The 22104-nt window shown below is 46.2% G+C and overlaps 1 protein-coding gene across 1 annotated transcript in view; it reads left to right on the top strand.

Moving 5' to 3' along the window:
• LOC116978906 (integrator complex subunit 6-like) overlaps positions 1-13391 on the top strand; it is a 92806-nt gene extending 79415 nt beyond the window's left edge. Inside the window, exons 17-18 of the mRNA XM_033030186.1 lie at positions 3402-3495; positions 12530-13391. Coding sequence (XP_032886077.1) covers positions 3402-3495; positions 12530-12629 — 194 coding nt within the window. The 3' untranslated portion in view covers positions 12630-13391. The remainder of the gene's footprint in view (positions 1-3401; positions 3496-12529) is intronic.
• Positions 13392-22104: the final 8713 nt, after the last annotated feature.

Below are 22104 nucleotides of genomic sequence, written 5' to 3'. Positions count from 1 at the left end.
TCTGCGCCTACGGCCCCTCCGACCACCACCAATCACTCACCCACATTCACACACAGGCAAAGGTGGGTGAAGTGTCTTGCCCAAGGACACAACGACAGTATGCACTCCAAACGGGATTCGAACCGGCTACCTTCCGGTTGCCAGCCGAACACTTAGCCCACTGCGCCATCTGTCGTCCCACTTTAACATAGAAACACAGAAAATAGGTGCAGGAGTAGTCCATTCAGCTCTTCGTCCAAAATTAGTGCCCCGTTTCTGTTTTCTCCCCATTCCCATGATTCCGTTAGCCCTTGGAGCTCTATCTAACTCTCTGTTGAATACATCCAGTGAATTGGCCTCCACGACCTTCTGTGGCAGAGAATTCCACAGATTCACAACTCTGGGTGAAAACGTTTTTCCTCATCTCAGTCCTAAATGGTCTACCCCTTATTCTTAAACTGTGACTGGTTCCCAACATAAGGAACATTTTTCCTGCAACCTCTATAAAATCCCCTTGCATCCTTCTAAATTCCAATGAATATAAGCCCAGTCGATCTATTCCTTAATACACTGAACACTGTCAATCAGATTCTTCCTCCCATTCTTGACCATTTTATTGTCACTCAGTTTGATCATCATTGTTCATCGTAACCAGCAGGATTATTTCAGATTGGTTATCTATTGTTCCGGATGTCCTATACCAACAGTATAGGTGTTAGGTAGACACAGAATACTGGAGTAATTCAGTGGGACAGGCAGCATCTCTGGAGAGAAGGAATGTGTGATGTTTTGGGTCGAGACCCTTCTTCACCCATTCCATCTCTCCAGAGATGCTGCCACTGAGTTACTCCAGCATTTTGTATCTACCTTCGATTTAAACCAGCATCTGCAGTTCTTTCCTGCACAGTACAGGTGTCGACCAATTGCACAATCCACTTGTGATTATGTGGTACACTACTGTTAGAAACATAGAAAATAGGTGCAGGAGTAGGTCATTTGGCCCTTCGAGCCTGCACCGCCATTCAATATGATCATGGCTGATCTTCCAACTCAGTATCCTGTACCTGCCTTCTCTCCATACCCCCTGATACCTTTAGCCACAAGGGCCACATCTAACTCCCTCTTAATATAGCCAATGAACTGGCCTCAACTACCTTCTGTGGCAGAGAATTCCAGAGATTCACCACTCTCTGTGTGAAAAATGTTTTTCTCATCTCGGTCCTAAAAGATTTCCCCCTTATCCTTAAACTGTGACCCCTCGTTCTGGACTTCCCCAACATCGGGAACAATCTTCCTGCATCTAGCCTGTCCAACCCCTTAAGAATTTTGTAAGTTTCTATAAGATCCCCCCACAATCTTCTAAATTCTAGCGAGTACAAGCCGAGGGGTTTGATAGGCAGATTGCTGGGAAGGGGAAAGAAGGAGAAAGCAGGGACTATCTGAAATTGGAGAGGTCAGTGTTCATACCGCTGAGGTGTAAACTACCCAAGCGAAAATAGGAGGTGCTCCTCCTCCAATTTACGGTGGGCCTCACTCTGGCCATGGAGGAGGCCCAGGACAGAAAGGTCGGATTCAGAATGGGAGGGGGGGTTGAAGTGCTGAGCCACTGGGAGATCAGGTAAATCAAGATAAATGTCATGTGGTTTTTGTAGAAATTACACTTTTGTTTAGTTTATCAGAAATGAACTGACTAAACTCATAGGCTCCAAAGCCACACTCAGCAAAATCAATAACCCCACTCTCACCATCGACGGCACCACTGTCTCCCCATCTCCACAGGCCCGCAACCTTGGCGTGATCTTTGATTCCACCCTCTCCCTTGAGCCTCACATCCGCCATGTCATTAAAACCTCCTTCTTTCATCTCCGCAACATCGCCAAACTCAGACCCTCTCTCACACCGCCCGCTGCTGAAAGACTCATCCATGCCTTCATCTCCTCCCGACTGGACTATTGCAACTCACTTCTCCTTGGCATCAGCTCCACCTACATCAACCGACTCCAACTGGTCCAGAACGCAGCCGCCCGACTCATCACCCATACCAAATCCTGGCATCACATCACTCCAGTCCTCAAACAACTTCACTGGCTTCCCATCTCCCACCGGATCACCTACAAAATCCTGATCCTCACCTACAAAACCCTCCACCATCTGGCCCCCCCATATCTCATTGACCTCCTCTCCCCCTACCAACCCTCACGGTCCCTCAGATCAACATCAGCCGGTCTCCTCTCCATCTACAAGTCCAACCTCCGCAGTTTTGGGGACAGAGCCTTCTCCAGGGCAGCTCCCAGGCTCTGGAACTCCCTCCCCCAACTGATCCGCAATTCCGTGTCCCTCACCATCTTCCAGTCCCGCCTCAAGACCCATCTCTTCACCTCTGCCTATCCTTAGCCCACGTCCACGTCTCTTTTCATCTGTGCATTAATTGCCTCATACTGTGTTTTGTATTGAATTCTGTCTTTACTTTGTGTACTAGTCATGTCTCTACTATTTATTTCATTCCCCTTACATGTTTTTCCTCTACCTGCTCAATTTTTATAAGGTCCTTGAGACTCTTGAAAGGCGACAATAAATAAAATGTATTATTATTATTATTATTATTATTAAACCCAAGAGAAAATCCAATTACAAATGAATATTTTTACCATGATCTTTTAAGATAATAAATATGAATACAGAACAGGTATGTGACACCAAATCTACATACAAATCAGGAGGAGTTGGCAGTCAGCCCTTTGATCCTGATCAGCTATTTAGTTAGATCATGGCTGATCTTACTGCTAATGTTTATTATTTTGCAAGTTGCTCATATAATACTTTAAAAATACCTTGTGAAAAGTTGCCCTTTTGAATCAATTGGTGAGAAGTGTTGTAGAAACAGGTAAAGTTCTGTGGCTAGATATTATCATGTTCTCACCAGCAAATACTGGCCAAGCTGCCATTGTTTTCAATGTGAATAGTGCTTATGCAGCTGTGTTGTATATAAAAGAGGGGAAACGATGGTAAGAAGAAAGTTTTGCACGTGGCAAAAACGTTTTAATTGATACATTAATTAAACTGATGTTTAATCAAGTTTCATATATTCATTTTTGTGGAAAAAGCTTTTGCTTCCTGTCATAGTCGATCAATCCACCAGATCCATGCGGCTTCCAGCACAGCAATCCCGAACAAGGGTCTTGACCCGAAACATCACCCATTCTTCTCTCCAAAGCCTGTCCCGCTGAGTTGCTCCAGCATTTTGTGTCTACCATCAGTTCCATTCCTCTTCTACTTATTTCCCTGTTGCTCTAATTTATTCTCATACACCCATTAAGTCCCCTTTGATCCTTGCCTACAGCAAGGGGTTATTTACAGAAGCCGGTTAATCTACCGGCTCTGTGATCCATTTTTCAAACTCATTAACTGTTCTTTAATTCCAGATTATGACAGACTCTTCAGATTATTGGAGGACATACAAGGGTCTACAGAAATTCAGAGGAATTTTATTCTGAATACTATCAAAGAAGCTGCCAGGTATGTGTTTGTGCGTCTTGAGACATTCATTAACTCAAATCCATACCTCTCTGAAAATGGAGGCAGAGATAGAGAAGGTTGTTAAAAGGACATTTGGTTTGCTCACCTTCATAAATTGAGGCATTGAGCAGAATGGTTGGGGCATGTTCCAACTGCACAAAACATTGACTACAATACTTGGTGTATTGTATACAGTTCTGGTTACCACACTGGAGGAAGAACGGTACCAATAGAGAAGGTGCAAAAGTGATTCACCTGGGCTGCAGTTATAAGGAGTGATTGGATAGGATGTGTTTACTCTCACTGGGCCTTAAGAGGATAAGGGATGCCTAATGGAGGTTCATAAAAATATGAGATTAAAAAAGTTTTTTTTTTTCCCCTAAGGCAAGGGAGTCTAAAAGTAGAGGATAAATATTTAAGTTGAGAGAGGAGAATTTTTGCAAAGAGTGGTGGGTGCCTGAAACACGCTGCCAGGGTTGATAGTGAAAGCAATACGATAGTTGGGTTTAAGAGGCTTTTAGATAGGCAAATGAATATGCACGGAATGGAGGGATATAAACCGCATGCAGGCAGAATGGATTCATGTAAGTATGCATCACTGGCCAAAGGGCATGCTCCTGTGCTGTACGGTTCTACATTCTCGTGGACTACTGCAGGGATCAGTTCTTCGCCCATAATTGTTTACTATTTACATTAATGAGCTGGAGGAAAGAATATGTAAGGTATGATGATAGGAATCATTATTGGAAGGGCATGTATTGATAAATGATACTACGATTCTGCAATGGGATGCAGATTATGTGAGTGGACACACACACACCCCCCCCCCCCCCCCCCACACACACCCCCACCCCCCCCCCCCACACACACACACCCCCCCCCCCCCCCACACACACACTCACACACACACACGCACTAACCACCCCCCCCCTGCACACACACTAACCACCCCATTGATATATTAATATTATTCATTCACTCATTTTACCCCATGCCTATCCACTCATGCATAGCCCCCAACTTGCAGGCATGGCTAGAGATGGAGGGGGTGCAGAGAGTGGAGGGACACAGAGGCACAGAGAGGGACACAGAGGCACAGAGAGGGACACAGAGGCACAGAGAGGGACACAGAGGCACAGAGAGGGACACAGAGGCACAGAGAGGGACACAGAGGCACAGAGAGGGGCATGGGGGCACAGAGAGGGACACAGAGGCACAGAGAGGGACACAGAGGCACAGAGAGGGACGGAGGCACAGAGAGGGACGGAGGCACAGAGAGGGACGGAGGCACAGAGAGGGACATGGGGGCACAGAGAGGGACGGAGGCACAGAAAGGGACGGAGGCACAGAGAGGGACGGAGGCACAGAGAGGGACACGGGGGCACAGAGAGGGACACAGAGGCACAGAGAGGGACGGAGGCACAGAGAGGGACGGAGGCACAGAGAGGGACGGAGGCACAGAAAGGGACGGAGGCACAGAGAGGGACACGGAGGCACAGAGAGGGACGGAGGCACAGAGAGGGACGGAGGCACAGAGAGGGACACGGGGGCACAGAGAGGGACGGAGGCACAGAGAGGGACGGAGGCACAGAAAGGGACGGAGGCACAGAGAGGGACACGGGGGCACAGAGAGGGACACGGAGGCACAGAGAGGGACACAGAGGCACAGAGAGGGACGGAGGCACAGAGAGGGACACGGGGGCACAGAGAGGGACACGGAGGCACAGAGAGGGACACAGAGGCACAGAGAGGGACGGAGGCACAGAGAGGGACACGGGGGCACAGAGAGGGACACGGGGGCACAGAGAGGGACGGAGGCACAGAGAGGGACGGAGGCACAGAGAGGGACACGGGGGCACAGAGAGGGACACGGGGGCACAGAGAGGGACACGGGGGCACAGAGAGGGACGGAGGCACAGAGAGGGACACAGGCACAGAGAGGGGCATGGGGGCACAGAGAGGGACACGGGGGCACAGAGAGGGACACAGAGGCACAGAGAGGGACGGAGGCACAGAGAGGGACGGAGGCACAGAGAGGGACGGAGGCACAGAGAGGGACGGAGGCACAGAGAGGGACACGGGGGCACAGAGAGGGACACGGGGGCACAGAGAGGGACGGAGGCACAGAGAGGGACGGAGGCACAGAGAGGGACGGAGGCACAGAGAGGGGCATGGGGGCACAGAGAGGGACACAGAGGCACAGAGAGGGTCGGAGGCACAGAGAGGGTCGGAGGCACAGAGAGGGTCGGAGGCACAGAGAGGGGCATGGGGGCACAGAGAAGGGCACGGTGGCACAGAGGCAGGGGAGCTTGCTGCCTTTTGGAGCTGGGGTTTCCGGGTGTCCGCTGCCTTGTGGAGTTGGGATTTCCGATTTGCGGCGTCTTTTGAGCGGGCGGCCCTGCTGCTGCGAGCAGGCGGATGGTCAAAAGAAGCGGTGGGCCGGCCGATCGTGGCTTCCGCGAGGGGAAGCCCACCCACCCGCGTGACAAACGATCGGGTGGGGGAGACGGAGAGGAGGTCATCCTCTGTGACGGCCAGAGATCTCCAGGTGGGATCGTGCAACTGGTTAACTTTTACCTTCCTACCCAAATCACCCCCTCCCCAGGTACCTTCCCCTGCAACCGCAGGAGATGCAACACCTGTCCCGAAACCTTCTCTCTTGGCTCTGTCCAAGGATCCCGACAGTCCTTTCAGGTGAAGCAGAGGTTCACTTGCACCTCCTCTAACCTAATCCACTGTATCCGTTGTTCAAGGTGTGGACTCGGCGAGATCAAATGTAGACTGGACGAATGTTTTGGTGAACACCTTCGCTCAGTCCACCTGGACCTGCCTGATCTCCCGTTTGCCACACACTTTAATACCCCTTCCCATTCCCTCACTGACATTTCTGTCCTGGGCCTCCATTGTCAGAGTGAGGCCAAATGCAAGTTGGAGGAACAGCATCTCATATTTCACTTGGGTAGCTTACAACCCAGTGGTATGAATATTGATTTCTCTAATTAATAATAATAATAATAATGGATGGGATTTATATAGCGCCTTTCTAATACTCAAGGCGCTTTACATCGCATTATTCATTCACTCCTCAGTCACACTCGGTGGTGGTAAGCTACTTCTGTAGCCACAGCTGCCATGGGGCAGACTGACGGAAGCGTGGCTGCCAATCTGCGCCTACGGCCCCTCCGACCACCACCAATCACTCACACACATTCACACACAGGCAAAGGTGGGTGAAGTGTCTTGCCCAAGGACACAACGACAGTATGCACTCCAAGCGGGATTCGAACCGGCTACCTTCCGGTTGCCAGCCGAACACTTAGCCCATTGTGCCATCTGTCGTCCCTAATTAGCACCTCCTCTCGCTCCATCCCTCCCCCACCCAAGTCGTCTTGTTGAGTCTCATTGTCTGTGCTTGTTTTCACCTAGCACTCAGCTAACAATTACCTTTCCGGCTGGTGCTGACGATGGCTGCCACGGTGTACTGTTCCTTGCTGTTTTGTATGTGTTTGTTCGTTTGTGTAATGTGTGAAAACCCCACAAAGATCACTTTCACGAGAGAGCTAGTCATTAACTTCAGACAAACGGTACTTCCAAACATCGTTCCGGATTTCTCTCATTCGCTGGATTATTTGGACATGGCGGGGCTGTGGCTGTGTTCAAGGTTTTGAGACGGAGGAGGACCCGTGGGAAGCACTCTGGAGTACTCGCCCGACTCCGGCGACGAGGATTATGCACACCGCTCCCGAGTATATTCTTTGCAAATCTACGTTCCCTCAACAACAAAGTGGACGAACTGCAACTCCTGTGCCAGACAAACAAGGACTTCTCTCGAGCCGTTGCCCTGTGCTTCACCGAGACCTGGCTGTGTGAGTCGACCACGGACAATGCGCTGCAACTGACTGGCTTTCAACTACATAGAGGGGACCGCGAAGCAGAGGCAGCGGGAAAATCAAGAGGCGGTGGAATACTAACCTTCTATACTAACCATTACTCTACTAACTGGTGCAGCGACATCACGGTATTGTCTAACTTCTGTTCTTCGGTATTGTCTAACTTCTAAAATCCTTCTTTATAAACTGCAAACCCTTTTATTCTCTGAGGGAATTTACCTCTTTTATTCTCGCTGGAGTTTCCATTTTTATTCCACAACCTTTGTGTGGTTTGGGGCTGGCCATAGAGTACAATCTGTGGTGGTAAATCTGTGGGATTCATTGTCACTGAAAGATGTAGAGGCCAAATCAATGGATATTTTTAAGGGGGAGATTGACAGATTGTTGATTAGGTGGTGGAAATGTGTCATCCTCTATACCAATCTGCACGGGAGCACCTCAAGGCTGCGTGCTCAGTCCCCTGCTGTACTCTATACTCATGACTGCATAGCCGGACATGGTGCAAACTCCATCATCAAGTTTGCCAACGACACCACTGTTGTGGGACGTATCACTGATGGGGACGAGTTAGAGTATAGAAGTGAGATCGACCGATTGACCAAATGGTGCCAGCACAATAACCTGGCTCTCAACACCAGCAAAACCAAGGAACTGATTGTGGACTTTTGAAGGGGTAGGATGGGGACCCACAGTCCTGTTTATATGGTGGAAAGGGTCAAGAACTTCAAATTCCTGGGCGTGCATATTTCCGAAGATCTCTCCTGGTCCCAGAACACTGATACAATTATAAAGAAAGCACATCAGCGCCTCTACTTCCTGAGAAGATTACGGAGTGTCGGTTTGTCAAGGAGGACTCTCTCGAACTTCTACAGGTGCACAGTAGAGAGCATGCTGACCGGTTGCATCGTGGCTTGGTTCGGCAACTTGAGCGTCCAGGAGCGGAAAAAGCTGCAAAAAGTTGTAAACACTGCCAAGTCCATCATCGGCTCTGACCTCCCAACCATCGAGGCAATCTATTGCAGTCGCTGCCTCAAAAAGGCTGCCAACATCATCAAGGACCCACATTGTCCTGGCCACACACTCATCTCTCCACTGACATCGGGTAGAAGGTACAGGAGCCTGAAATCTGCAACATACAGGTTCAGGAACAGCTGCTTCCCCACAGCCATCAGACTATTAAACACAACTTCAATCAAACTCTGAACTATAACAGCCCATTGCACTTTATCTGTTTATTTATGTGTGTGTATATATATATTCTATGGTATATGGACACACTGATCTGTTCTGTATTTATGCCTACAATATTCTGTTTTGCTGCAGCGAGCAACAATTTCATTGTCCTATCTGGGACACGTGACAATAAACTCTCTTGACTTGACTTGTACACGTGTCAGGGGTTATGGGGAGAAGGCAGGAGAATGGGGTTGAGAGGGAGAGATAGATCAGCCATTATTGAATGACAGTAGACTTGATCGGCTGAGTGACCTAACTTATCCTCTCATTTACAAACTTATGCTCTGCCGGTTTACCAGAGGGCCTTATTCAGCACTAGCTCCCATTTTAACATTTGCAAATAGGTGTTTTCAGGAGCCATTTGAAAGTATCATTTTCTGCCAGATTATCCAGATCTGAGCATCCGACCACACCAGTTACCATGTTTCTCCAATTTCTCAACCATGTGTTCTCTGAAATCATCCTTCCCTTAAGACCCAGACCCTGCACTCTTGATCTTAATCCTAGAAAACCAATTGATCGCTCACGTCAGCTAAAAATTGACCTTTGTGACGTATCTTTGTTTACTGTCATCCCATTTCCTTTCCATTCCAATATTGAGCCCACAATGTATTGTAACCAAGTTCTTGTTCACCACATTCAGAATTCTTGTTCGAATCCCTCCCATCAGGTTTTTGACACTTCAATAAAAAGAAATGTCTGTTCAAAGTCATTCATAGCACAATATATACACCATTGAAAAATAATGACCACCTGAGCTAACTAAGGAGGTTAAGACCAGTATCAGTTTGAAGGAAGAGGCTTATAATGTGAAAATTAGTGGTATGTTTCAGGATTGGGAACATTTTCAAAACCAACAAAATATGACAAAGAGAAAATAGATCAATACTAGAAAGAAATGTAAAAACTGTCCGACTTTCCACAAGTTTATGAAATTGAAGCCAAAGTAAATGTTGATCCCGAAGAGGAGGATTAATAACAGGAAATAACAGATATTTTGAACACATTTTGTTTTTATTTGTGGCTGGTGACATTGAAAGCATCCCAGTAATAGAAAAATGCTGGGTCAAAAGAGGGGAGTGGGGAAGGGGGCTTCATGCTGTCAGAGGAGAAAAGAAATGCTGAACCAAGTGATTGCTCGACAGGCTTGATGGCTGCTTCCCCTGGTTTTGAAGAAAATGGCTGCAGTGAATCCGGAATGTGTTAGTTGTGAGATTTCAAATGTTCCTTAGATTCTGGAGTGATCCCAGCATTTCGGGAAAACACAATTTAATGGTGGTAGTCAAGGAAGGATGGAGACAGAGCATTTTGTCTCCAACTTAACAGCTGACATTGGGGACATTCTAGAATATGTTTGAGGGAGCAATAAAAATAATCATGCAATGCAGACTTTATTGTGTTTTTTTTTAAGCAAAGTTGCTTTTGGTAAATTTGGTGCAGTTCTTTGAAGGTGTATTGAGCAAGGTGATAATGGGGCAAAGGTAGATGTAATATCTTTGGATTTTTTAAGGTGTTTAGCAAGATGCCCCATGAAAGGTTATTGCACAGGTTAAAAAGTCTTCAAGCAATCGGCATTGATCATATTCGATGCCAGAGCAGACTCGAGGGCCTGTTGCTTCTTTTTCTGATGTTATGATAAAGATCCTTTAATTGTGCCCCTGGGATTTTGCTATTTTAACCTGAGTTCTGGAATTCCTACTTTCAATCTTTTTCCTCTCCCTTTCTCTATCTCTCTCTTAACTATTTGTTTATCCGCTGTAATATATGCATTAAAAACAGAAAATGCAAGAGTACTCAGGGAAGATAGACACAAAATGCTGGAGTAACTCAGCGGGACAGGCATCTCTGGAGAGGAGGAATGGGTGACGTTTCAGGTCGAGCCTTCAGACTGATGTCGGAAGAGGGAGATACATAGATAAGGAAGTGTAAGGTGTGAAAACAGGACATGGAATGAAGATCAAGGAAAATATAGAATAGATCATTGTTAATTGGGACAAGTTAACAACAAAGCAAACAAAGATAAAATGTTCAAGAAGGAACTGCAGATGCTGGAAGATCGAAGGTACACAAAAATGCTGGAGAAACTCAGCGGGTGCAGCAGCATCTATGGAGCGAAGGAAATAGGTGACGTTTCGGGCCGAAACCCTTCTTCAGACTGATGGGGGGTGGGGGGGAGAAGGAAGGAAAAAGGGAGGAGGAGGAGCCCGAGGGCGGGGGGGATGGGAGGAGACAGCTCGAGGGTTAAGGAAGGGGAGGAGACAGCAAGGGCTAGCAAAATGTAGTCTGAGACAGTAAGGCTGATCGGATAACTGGGAGGGTGAGAGATGGAGAAAGAGGGAAAGCAAGGGTTACTTGAAATTAGAGAAGTCATTGTTCATACCACTGGGGTGTAAGCTGCTCAAGCAAAATATGACATGCTTTTCCTCCAATTTGTGCTGGGCCTCACTCTGCCAATGGAGGAGTGATCAGTATGGACAGAAAGGTCAGTATGAGAGTGGGGAGTTAAAGTGTTTAGCAGCCGGGAGATCAGGTAGGTTTAGGCTGACTGAGCGGAGGTGTTCAGCGAAACGATCGCCAAACCTGCGCTTGACCTCGCTGATATAATAGGAGTCCACACCTGGAACAGCGGATACAGTAGATGAGGATGAAGGAAGTACAAGTGAACCTCTGTCTCATCTGAAAAGACTCGGGGTCCTTAGATAGCGTCGAGGGGGGAGGTATAAGAACAGATGTTGCATCTCCTGCGGTTGCAGGAGAAAGCACCGAGGGAGGGGGTGGTTTGGGTGGGAAGGGGACGAATTGACCAGAGAGTTGCGGAGGGAAGTCTATGCGGAAAGGGGTGACGATGGGAAGATGTGGCTAGTGGTGGTATCCCGTTGGAGCAGGCGAAAATGTCGGAGCATTATGTGTTGTATATAACGGCTGATGAGGTAGAAGGTGAGGACTAGGGGGACTCGGTCCCTGTTGCGACTGGGGAGAGGAGAAGCAAGTGCAAAGCTGCGGGACATCGAGGAGTGGGAGGAGTCGAAGGAGGTTGTTAAGGGTGAGCACCAGCTGTGCTGTGTGGAGTAGAGGGAAATTGGCTGGTTCTGCAGCCGAGGAAGAAACAGGGCTTTAAGATCTTCCTGGTGGGGGAGTGAGGTGTTGAGTAACTGAACATCCTTAGTAAAGATGAGGTAGTGGGGGCCTGGAAAACGGAAGTCATTGAAGAGACGAAGGGCGTGTGAGGTACCCTGGACATAAGTCGGGAGAGATTGGACCAGCAGGGGGGATAGGATGGAGTCGAGGACCAGGGGGACTAGTCGAGGTGGTCACACAGAAAGAAATCTGAGTTACCACGTCAGCTCGATGAACCTTCATCAAATTTGTTTTATTTCAGATTTGTCAGGATTTCTGTTTTAATAGCCTGGGTCTTGTGGGCAGGATGAATTCAGAGAACACATGGTTGAGAAAGCGGATAAATTGGAGAAATATGGTAACGGGTAGTTGGATGCTCGGGTTTGGTTAATGGGCTAGGTAATGGCACTATCAAATGCCTTCTGAGAATTTAGATATATAACACCTATTTGCAAATGCTAAAATTTGAGCTACTGTTGAATAAGGCCCTCTGGGAAATTGGCAGAACAGAAGTTCATAAGTTATCTCTGATAATCAGTTATCTCTAACCTAAACGTCTCTCCAGATATCTCTCTCCACTGATATGTCTGATCCACTGGGTATTTCCAGCATACTGTATTCTGTTTTTAATTTAGATTATATTAATTACAGCAGATAATCTTGCATAATTGAGTCTGAGATTTTGTTTAATACTTTTTGAATTACCAGACATTTAGCTGAACGTAACATGAACCATACAAGTTTGTTTGACTGGTTAAAAGGTAAAACTTGCTTTTATTTTTGTTCCCCAGATTTAAAAGACGCGTATTAATCCAGCAACTAGAAAGAGTACTGGACGATGTTACTTCAAGATCTCTGGCAGGACAGATAAACCACATCAACAATAGTTAGCTGAAATGCAGGGCTGAAGACAATTTGCTACCCTGTCATACTGAATGGTCCTGTCTGATCCTGGCACCCCACTGGGGAGTGGGCGTGTGGAGCAGAGTCCCTTGACTGGTTGAAGAGCTTTGCCAATACTGTGGGAGCAGTTGCTTTTGGAGGTGGGTGTGGTGAACGTGAATGATAGCAGTAAGAAATTCTGCTGTAATATTTCACCTTTGTTCACCCTGTCATTCAAGCTGACCCTGAGGCTTGTCTTTCCCATAGTTCAGATACGGTGCCTCCTTTAACACTTGATCCATGCACTGGTGGATAGGGAAGACAATGTTTTTTTTAAATAAAAAAACTAAACAAAAGTGAAATATTTGGAGGAAACCAACTACCTCAGACTCACTCTACCATTTTGTAGATAGTTGACATGTGGCCAATTCCTTCCCTGCCTTGCCTCAGCCCCTGAGGAAGGCACTGCCTGCTGCCAGGACTTTACACTGTGGAAGCCCTGAAGTGGATACGGGGGTATTGATTGACCTTTTTTATTGTTCATATAAGAGAAATTATTTTTGGATTACATTGTTACAGATTAAAACACCAAATTGTCATATTTTAAAGTGTGAAATAACTTTTGTAACTTATCTATTGAAAATAAATACAGTTTATCATGGAATTTTGTACTTAGATGTGAAAATATGTATCTAAATCATTTTTGGATGGCACTTTCTACAGTTGTAGGACATCCATTTGAATCTAATTAATAACAAAGATGCCTTTCAATTATTGTGGAATTATCTTTATTTTTTGAAAAATCTTTCTCAGCAAAAAAATTGCTTTCCTCTTTAAATATTAAGTTGTGAATGCTGGAAGTCTGGGCTATGTACTTCTATAAGATTTGTAGATAATATATATTTAAAACATTGTAGCACATTTTGCTGAAAGCATGAACTTGTGATATTCACATCCTTGCTCGACGTGTAACATTTTTCTGTGGCTCATCATTTCAAACTATATTTTTGGTTAAAATATTTTGGACAAATTTATTTTAATTGCATTTAATAGAGATATAATTTGAACAAACAAATCTTTATACATGGTTAGATTTGTATTTTCTATTTGGATTCACCAAGATAGAGTACAAATGAAAGTTCTTAAGTTGTAGGAGCATATTTGGCCCCTCAAGTTTACTCTGCCATTCGATTCATGTTATAGGAGCAGAATTAGGCTATTCAGCTAATTAAACCTACTCCACCATTCAATCATGGCTTTCCCTCTCAACCACATTTTCCTGCCTTCTACCCGTAACCTTTGACACCTTTACTAATCAAGAACCTATCAATAAAAATACTGCTTTTAAAAATACCCAGCCTTCTGTGGCAATAAATTCTACAGATTCACTAAAGAAATTCTCCCTCATCTACTTTCTAAAGGTTAATCCTTTTATTCTAAGGCTGTGCCCTCTAATCCTGGTCTCTCCCACTAGTGGAAACATTCTCTCCACATCCACTCTATCCATGTATTTCATTGTGCAATGTTTTAATGAGATCTCCCTCATTCTTCTGAACTCGAGTACAGGCCCAGAGTTGTCAAACATACGCTTAACCCAATTATTCCCAGGATCATTCTCCATGCTAGTATCTTCCCTCTAGTACCAAGGACTCGCATCATCTATAACAGCCTCACGTGCGGCACTTTATCATAGGCCTTCTCAAAATCCAAGTGAACAACATCCACTCTCCTTTGTCTATCCTGCTATTTACTTCCTCAAAGAATTCCTACAGATGTCAGGCAAGATCTCCTCTTCACAAAACCATGCTGACTTTGGCCTATTTTATCATGTGTTTATAAGTACCAGGAAACGTCATCCTTAATAATGGACTCTAAAATCTTACCAACTAGTGAAGTCAGGCTAACCGGCCTTTAGTTTCCCATCTTACATCATTCCCTTCTTGAACAGCATATTAGCATTTGCAATTTTATCATCCTCAGGATCCACTCCAGACTCTGGTGATTCTTGAAAGATCGCTAATAATGCCTCCACAATCTCTACAGCTACCTATTTCAGGCTATCCATCTGATGCAGATGACTTATCCACTGTCAGATTTTTCAGCTTCCTCGGAACTCTTGCGAGAACTTATTATTCAGACCATTGCTGCTGTACCGTGTACAATTTTGGTCATTTCATTTAAGGTGGAGATCGTTTGCTTTGAGGCATTTCTGAGAAGGTTCACAAAATGGATTTATGGGATGGATTGGAAATCCCATGAGAAACAATCAAGCATATTGGGCTTGTACTCATTACAGGTTAGAGGAATGAAGGGTGATATGGTTCTGAGGTGATTGACAATGGATAGTGAGGATGTTTCCCTTGGGGGGAAAAACGTAGAATTCTAAAGCATGGTTTCAGGGTAAACATCATCAATTTGAGATGAACATGAGGAACTGGTGTCAAAAGGTTGTGAATTTTTCAATATTATTAAGAGCTGTGGAGTTTGAAGCATCAAGCCTGAGATTTTACTACTGGGGAATTGAAGGCCATGGGATTTGGGCAAGGTCATCATCCAGGGCTGCTGAGATTTTATGGATTAATAAAGCAGGTTGAAAGGTTACTTGAACTATTTCTATATCAAATGAAGGAGAACTGCTAGAGAAACTCAGCTGGTCAGGCACCGTCTGTGGAAGGGGCTTTGGGTTGTGACCCTTCATCTGGACTGAGAATAAAGGAAGAGTAGTGAATGTAATGGAGGCATAGAGAGGGATAGAGGAAGAGGGTTTGATTGCAGATCGGTTGGGTGCGGAGGGAACAATGAACAATTTTCCAAATGTCTCTCTGTTAAGGGATGCCTATTGTCGTAGCAAGCACCACATTGCAAGTGCAATCCATTAGTTGGTATCCATAGTGATCTCTGGGTTAGCCAGTCTAAGGACAAGCACATTAACATGGAGAATGCAAAAGGGTGGAAATAAGTGGTGCAATTCTTATTTATTAGTTATATCAGCAGCTTTTTACAACTCAGAATGCTTTCACTGAAATACAGTAAATAGATGCCATTGTGGACAGTAGGAATGTCCAAGGTCTCTTCCTAATTGTTTAATTTTTCACTACCATTAGTAGATGATTGGTTTATTATTAACATGTGTAACGACATAGTGAAAAACTGTCTCTGTCTGGTCTCCAGTCAAATAATTCTATGCCTGAGTATAATCAAGTCATACACAAGTTGAACAGGTCTGAGTGAGGCCTCTGACTGGTCTCTGGGCACACGGAGCTGTGACATTCACTGCTGGCTTGGAGACTGAGTATTTGCTGTATTTGAGGACTCGTTGAAGTACAGTTTTCCTCAGCTGACCAAGAGCCAGATGATTTTGTCATTGATACCTACTTTCAATACTTTTTGCCCAGAGATGCTGCCTTACCTACTAAGTTGTTCCAGCACTTTGTGTCTTTCCACTGCCCCCTTGTGTCCGGGGCACTCGGTGCTGCCCCCTTGTGTCCGGGGCACTCGGTGCTGCCCCCTTGTGTCCGGGGCACTCGGTGCTGCCCCCTTGTGTCCGGGGCGCTCGGTGCTGCCCCCTTGTGTCCGGGGCGCTCCGTGCTTCCCCCTTGTGTCCGGGGCGCTCGGTGCTGCCCCCTTGTGTCCGGGGCACTCGGTGCTGCCCCCTTGTGTCCGGGGCACTCGGTGCTGCCCCCTTGTGTCCGGGGCGCTCGGTGCTGCCCCCTTGTGTCCGGGGCGCTCAGTGCTTTCTCATCTCTGCCGTGTGGCCAGGGCGTTCAGTGCTGCCCCCTTGTGTCCGGGGCGCTCAGTGCTTTCTCATCCCCGCCGTGTGGCCAGGGCGTTCAGTGCTGCCCCCTTGTGTCCGGGGCGCACAGTGCTGCCCCTTGTGTCCGGTGCACTCGGTGCTGCCCCTTGTGTCCGGGGCGCTCAGTGCTGCCCCTTGTGTCCGGGGCGCTCGGTGCTGCCCCTTGTGTCCGGGGCGCTCGGTGCTGCCCCTTGTGTCCGGGGCGCTCAGTGCTGCCCCTTGTGTCCGGGGCGCTCGGTGCTGCCCCCTTGTGTCCGGGGCACTCGGTGCTGCCCCTTGTGTCCGGGGCACTCAGTGCTGCCCCCTTGTGTCCGGGGCGCTCAGTGCTTTCTCATCCCCGCCGTGTGGCCAGGACGCTTAGTGCTGCCCCCTTGTGTCCAGGGCGCTCAGTGCTTTCTTAACCCCCCCCCCCCCCTGGCCCCGTGTGGCGCTCAGTGCTCAGTGCTGCCCCCCTCCCCTGTGGCTGGGGCGCTCAGTGCTGCCCCCCTCCCCTGTGGCTGGGACGCTCAGGATGGCATTAAGGTGAGGGGTAAAGTTTAAAGGAGTGGTGCAGGTGAAATATTTTGGAGGGAGGTGGGCAGTATGGAAGCAGATGCTATAATGGCGTTTAAGAGGCTTTTGTATCGGCACATGGATATGCAGGGCATCGATGGGTGAAGATTATGTGCAGGCATTCAAGAGTTGATCTTGCCATAGGTAATAGGTGGATACGGGTGAGGGGGTATGTGAGCTAGAGGGACAGATTGTAGCAGGGGGAAGTGGCTGGGGAGGGGGTGGTTTGGGGGGAAGGGATGGGTGAACTAAGGGGTGGCGAAGGAAGCAGCCTATGCCAAAGATGGAAAGGGGTGGTTATGAGAAGATGTGACTGGTGGTGTAATCAAGTTGGAGGAGATGGAAATGTCAGAGGAATATGTGTTAGATGTGGGGGCTTCTGGGGTGAAGGGGATCACTATCCTTGTTCCACCGTGCCCACCATAATGTTTGGGACAAAGACCCATCATTTATTTATTTGCCTCTGTACACCACAATTTGCAATTTGTAATAGAAAAAAATCACATGTGGTTAATGTGCATATTGTCAGATTTTAATGACGGCCATTTTTATGCATTTTGGTTTCACCATGTAGAAATTACAGCTGCGTTTATACATAGTTCCCCCCATTTCAGGGCACCATAATGTTTGGGACACATGGCTTCACAGGTGTTTGTAATTGCTCAGGTGTGTTTAATTGCCTCCTTAATGCAGGTATAGGAGAGCTCTCAGCACCTAGTCTTTCCTCCAGTCTTTCCATCACCATTTTTATAGCTGTTAATTAACATGAGGACCAAAGTTGTGCCAATGAAAGTCAAATAAGCCATTATGAGACTGAGAAACAAGAATAAAACTGTTAGAGACATCAGCCAAACATTTAGCTTACCAAAATCAACTGTTTGGGACACCATTGAGAAGAAAGAGAGTACTGGTGAGCTTACTAATTGCAAAGGGACTGGCAGGACAAGGAAAACACCCACAGCTGATGACAGAAGAATTCTCTCTGTGATAAAGTAAAATCCCCAAACACCTGTCTGACAGATCAGAAACACTCTTCAGCAGTCAGATGTGGATTTGTCAATGACCACTGTCCACAGAAGAATTCATGGACAGAACCTGCGGTTCATTCTACAACAAGACAATGATCCCAAACATACTGCTAAAGCAACAAAGGAGTTTTTCAAAGCTAAAAAATAGTAAATTCTAGTGGCAAAGTCAGTCACCTGATCTGAACCCATTTGAGCAGGCCTTTTATATGCTGAAGAGAAAACTGAAGGGGACTAGCCCCCTAAACAAGCAGAAGCTAAAGATGGCAGCAATACAAGCCTGGCAGAGAAGACAGCCAGCAACTGTTGATGTCCATGAATCGCAGACTTCAAGCAGTCGTTGCAAGCAAAGGATATGCAAAAAAATACTAAACATGTCTACTTTTGATATTGCTGTGTCCCAAACATTATGGTGCCCTGAAATGGAGGGGGGAAGGGAACTATATCCAGAAGTGGCTGTGCTGCCCGAGCAGCTGTGGCTTGCCTGCAGTCCGTCTGTTTTTTCTTTTGTCCTGTTTTAGTTAATTTTTAGTTTATTTAGGTTGTGTATGTGTGTGTGGGGGGTGGGGGGGCAGAAACATGTTTTTGGTGTCTTCCTTCGGCCTTTTCTTGTCGTATCCCCCGTCTCCGTCTGCGCTGAGGCTTAATGGCGCCTCCAACTGGGACCAACCTCGAGGCTCCGGAGGCAGAGCCAGCCAGGACTTACCAACGCGAGGCTGGCAGACTTTGGGTCTGTGGCGGCGGCGGCGACCCGACTTCGGAGGCTCAGCTGTGGGGCCCAGTGGACGACGTCGTCGAGAGCTCACAGGTCGCAGGTTGGTGACCTGTTTTTCCGGAGCTCCCGCAACAACAGCTTCGTCTGATGGAGTGGAGGGCGGCAGCTTCGTCCGCCCCGGGCCGCGGAGTTTGAACCGGCCCGTTCGCGGAGCTAGGATTCAGCCGCGGGACTTGCTTACCATCACCCGGCGGGGTCACAGCATCGGAGGCCTGGATCGCCTCAGCGCAGAGGGAGAACAAGGAGGGAAGAGACAAGGACTTTAAGGATTTTTGCCTTCCATCACAGTGAGGAGATGCCTGTTGGACTCACTGTGGTGGAATCTGTGTTTTTTGTGAGTTTTGTTATTTTATTCTGCCCTGCTGCCTCTGCCCTGCTGCCTCTGCCCTGCCATCTCTGCCCTGATGCCTCTGCCCTGCTGCCTCTGCCCTGCCATCTCTGCCCTGCTGCCTCTGCCCTGCCATCTCTGCCCTGCAGGGCAGAGGCAGAAGAAAGCTAATGGAATGTTGGCCTTCATAACAAGAGGATTTCAGTATAAGAATCAAGAGGTTCTTCTGCAGTTGTATAGGGCTCTGGTGAGACCACATCTGGAGTATTGTGTACAGTTTTGGTCTCCTAATTTGAGGAAGGACATCTTTGTGATTAAGGCAGTGCAGCGTAGGTTCACGAGATTGATCCCTGGGATGGTGGGACTGTCATATGAGGAAAGATTGTAAAGACTAGGCTTGTATTCACTGGTGTTTAGATGGATGAGGGGGGATCTTATAGAAACATAAAATTATAGAAGGACTGGACAAGCTAGATGCAGGAAAAATGTTCCCCAATGTTGGGCGAGTCCAGAAGCAGGGGCCACAGAATAAAGGGGAGGTTATTTAAGACTGAGGTGAGAAAAAACTTTTTCACCCAGAGAGTTGTGAATTTATGGAATTCCCTGCCACAGAGGGCAGTGGAGGCCAAGTCACTGGATGGATTTAAGAGAGAGTTAGATAGAGCTCTCGGGGCCAGTGGAATCAAGGGATATGGGGAGAAGGCAGGCACGGGTTATTGATAGAGGACAATCAGCCTTGATCACAATGAATGGCGGTGCTGGCTCGAAGGGTCGAATGGCCTCCCCCTGCACCTATTTTCTATATTTCTAGGCCTCTGCCCTGCTGCCTCCCCTGTGGCCGGGACGCTGGGTGTTTGGTGCTGTTCCCTGTGTCTTGTGGTTGGGCGGTGAGGTTGAAACAAGTTTATTCATGGATAACCCCTTGAGATGGACAGTCGTCTCGTTTTCGAGGGGGTCCAACATAGAACATACAGCACAAGACATAACATACATAGAGGCTTTCATTGACCCACCTACCCACACACCAATCCCAAAACCCCTCCATCCCCACTTGTTATAGTTTATAACAATTGTTAATTGGCTTTACATATCCAATAATAATAATAGTTATGTGTTACAGCATAATGTTGATGCATAATACCATATACCACCTATCATACATCGTATGTTAATACATACTATCAACATTATTACATGATATATTATTTCATGATATTGTGACATAATACAATATAAGACCTTGTTACACTATGCAATACAATAATACATAAGTGTAATGGCCATGCATAAACAATAGTTATGCCAAATGATCACACACAGAGCAAGCTAGATAAAGGAGCTCGAAGACTCTAATACTAGAAACAGGTACATGGTTTTATAAGGAAGGGTAAAAGTGTATTTTTAAATAGACGAAATGAGCTAATAGTTCTTATGGTACTAGGCAGAGTGTTCCAGTCAGAAGGAGCTTTGAATTTAAATGCACGTCTCCCAATTTCTTTGTTAGTTCTTGGAATGAAAAAGAAGGGTTGCTGAATATGTCTTAGTGAATATGAGGGTGTGTATGGTAATAGGTCTTGTTTTAAATAAGAAGGGTAATTGAGATGGATGCATTTAAAGATGAACTGGAACCAGTGGTAGCATCTTCGAGCGTGGGGGGATAACCAGTTTAGAGTTTCGTACATAGAACAGTGGTGAGTTATATATGGACACCTTAAAATAAATCTGCAAAGACTATTATAAACTACATTGAGGGGTTGAAGATGTGTATCAAATGTATTCTGATAGACAATATCAGCATAATCCAGTGTTGGTAGTAGTAGTTGAGAGACAATTATTTTTCTCATCTGAAAGGTGAAACAATTTATATGGCGGTAAAGAATAGCTAGATTACAGCTGAGTTTTTTAGTAATCGTCTCACTATGCTGCGTAAATGAAAGCGTTGGGTCGAGCCAAACACCAAGATATTTGAAGTTCAATACTTGTTCTAATGGTGATCCTTCATTAAATGATATAGTCAGATCTACAGAATTACCAAGGCCTTGTCTGGTACCAAATAACATACTGCATGATTTATTTTTATTTAAAATTAATTTGTTAAATAATAGCCATTTCTGAACAGAAGTAAGATCTGATTGAAGGATCTTTCAATTTCAGACTTGTTAGTACTAGATGTATATAGCACTGCATCATCGGCATATAGTTGTGTTTGACAGTCAGAACAGATATTAGGGAGGTCGTTTATGAAAATAGAGAAAAGGAGTGGTCCCAAAGACGAACCTTGCGGGACCCCCTTCTCAACAATTAAGGAATTGGATTGACTTCCATTAAAGGTGACACATTGGCGTCTGTTATGAAGGTATGAGTTAAACCACAGTAGATTGTTTTGAGAAAGACCAATAGAGTAAAGTTTATCAAGCAGTAGGTAGTGGTCAACAACATCAAAGGCCTTGGTTAAATCAAGAAAGATGGCACCGGTGAGTTTACCATCCTCAGAAGCAGTGAACACATCGCTGGTGAGTTTTAACAGAGCTGTAGTTGTGGAGTGATTAGGTCTGAACCCAGACTGGCATGGAGATAGAATGTTGAAAGATGAGACATAATGTGATAGCTGGTTGAACACTAGTTTCTCGAGGATTTTAGCCACCGAGTTGATAATTGAGATGGGGCGGTAATTGTTAATATCGTGTGGGCCGCCTCCCTTATGCAGTGGAGTAACATTGGCACACTTCCATGCGGAAGGGAGGGTACAAGTTGAGAAGGACAAATTAAACAGGTCGCATAGTGGGTACATTAGAATATCAGCAAATAACTTAATGAATTTAGTCTCAATACCAGCTGGTTCAGATCCACAATCATCCTTTAATTCATTTATAGCATGTTGAACGTCAACAGGTTTTATTTTTTTTAAAGAAAAAGAGCTTCTACATGTAGAGGTAGCTGGAAAGTCACATATAATAGATGAGTCAAATACAGTAGAACTACATACAGTGGAGAAGTGCTGGTTGAAAGCA

This window comes from Amblyraja radiata, chromosome 12 (genome assembly GCF_010909765.2).
Source record: "Amblyraja radiata isolate CabotCenter1 chromosome 12, sAmbRad1.1.pri, whole genome shotgun sequence".
NCBI lineage: Eukaryota > Metazoa > Chordata > Chondrichthyes > Rajiformes > Rajidae > Amblyraja > Amblyraja radiata.
Note: the sequence above shows the minus strand (reverse complement) of the source record. Positions and strands in the feature narration are given on the sequence as shown.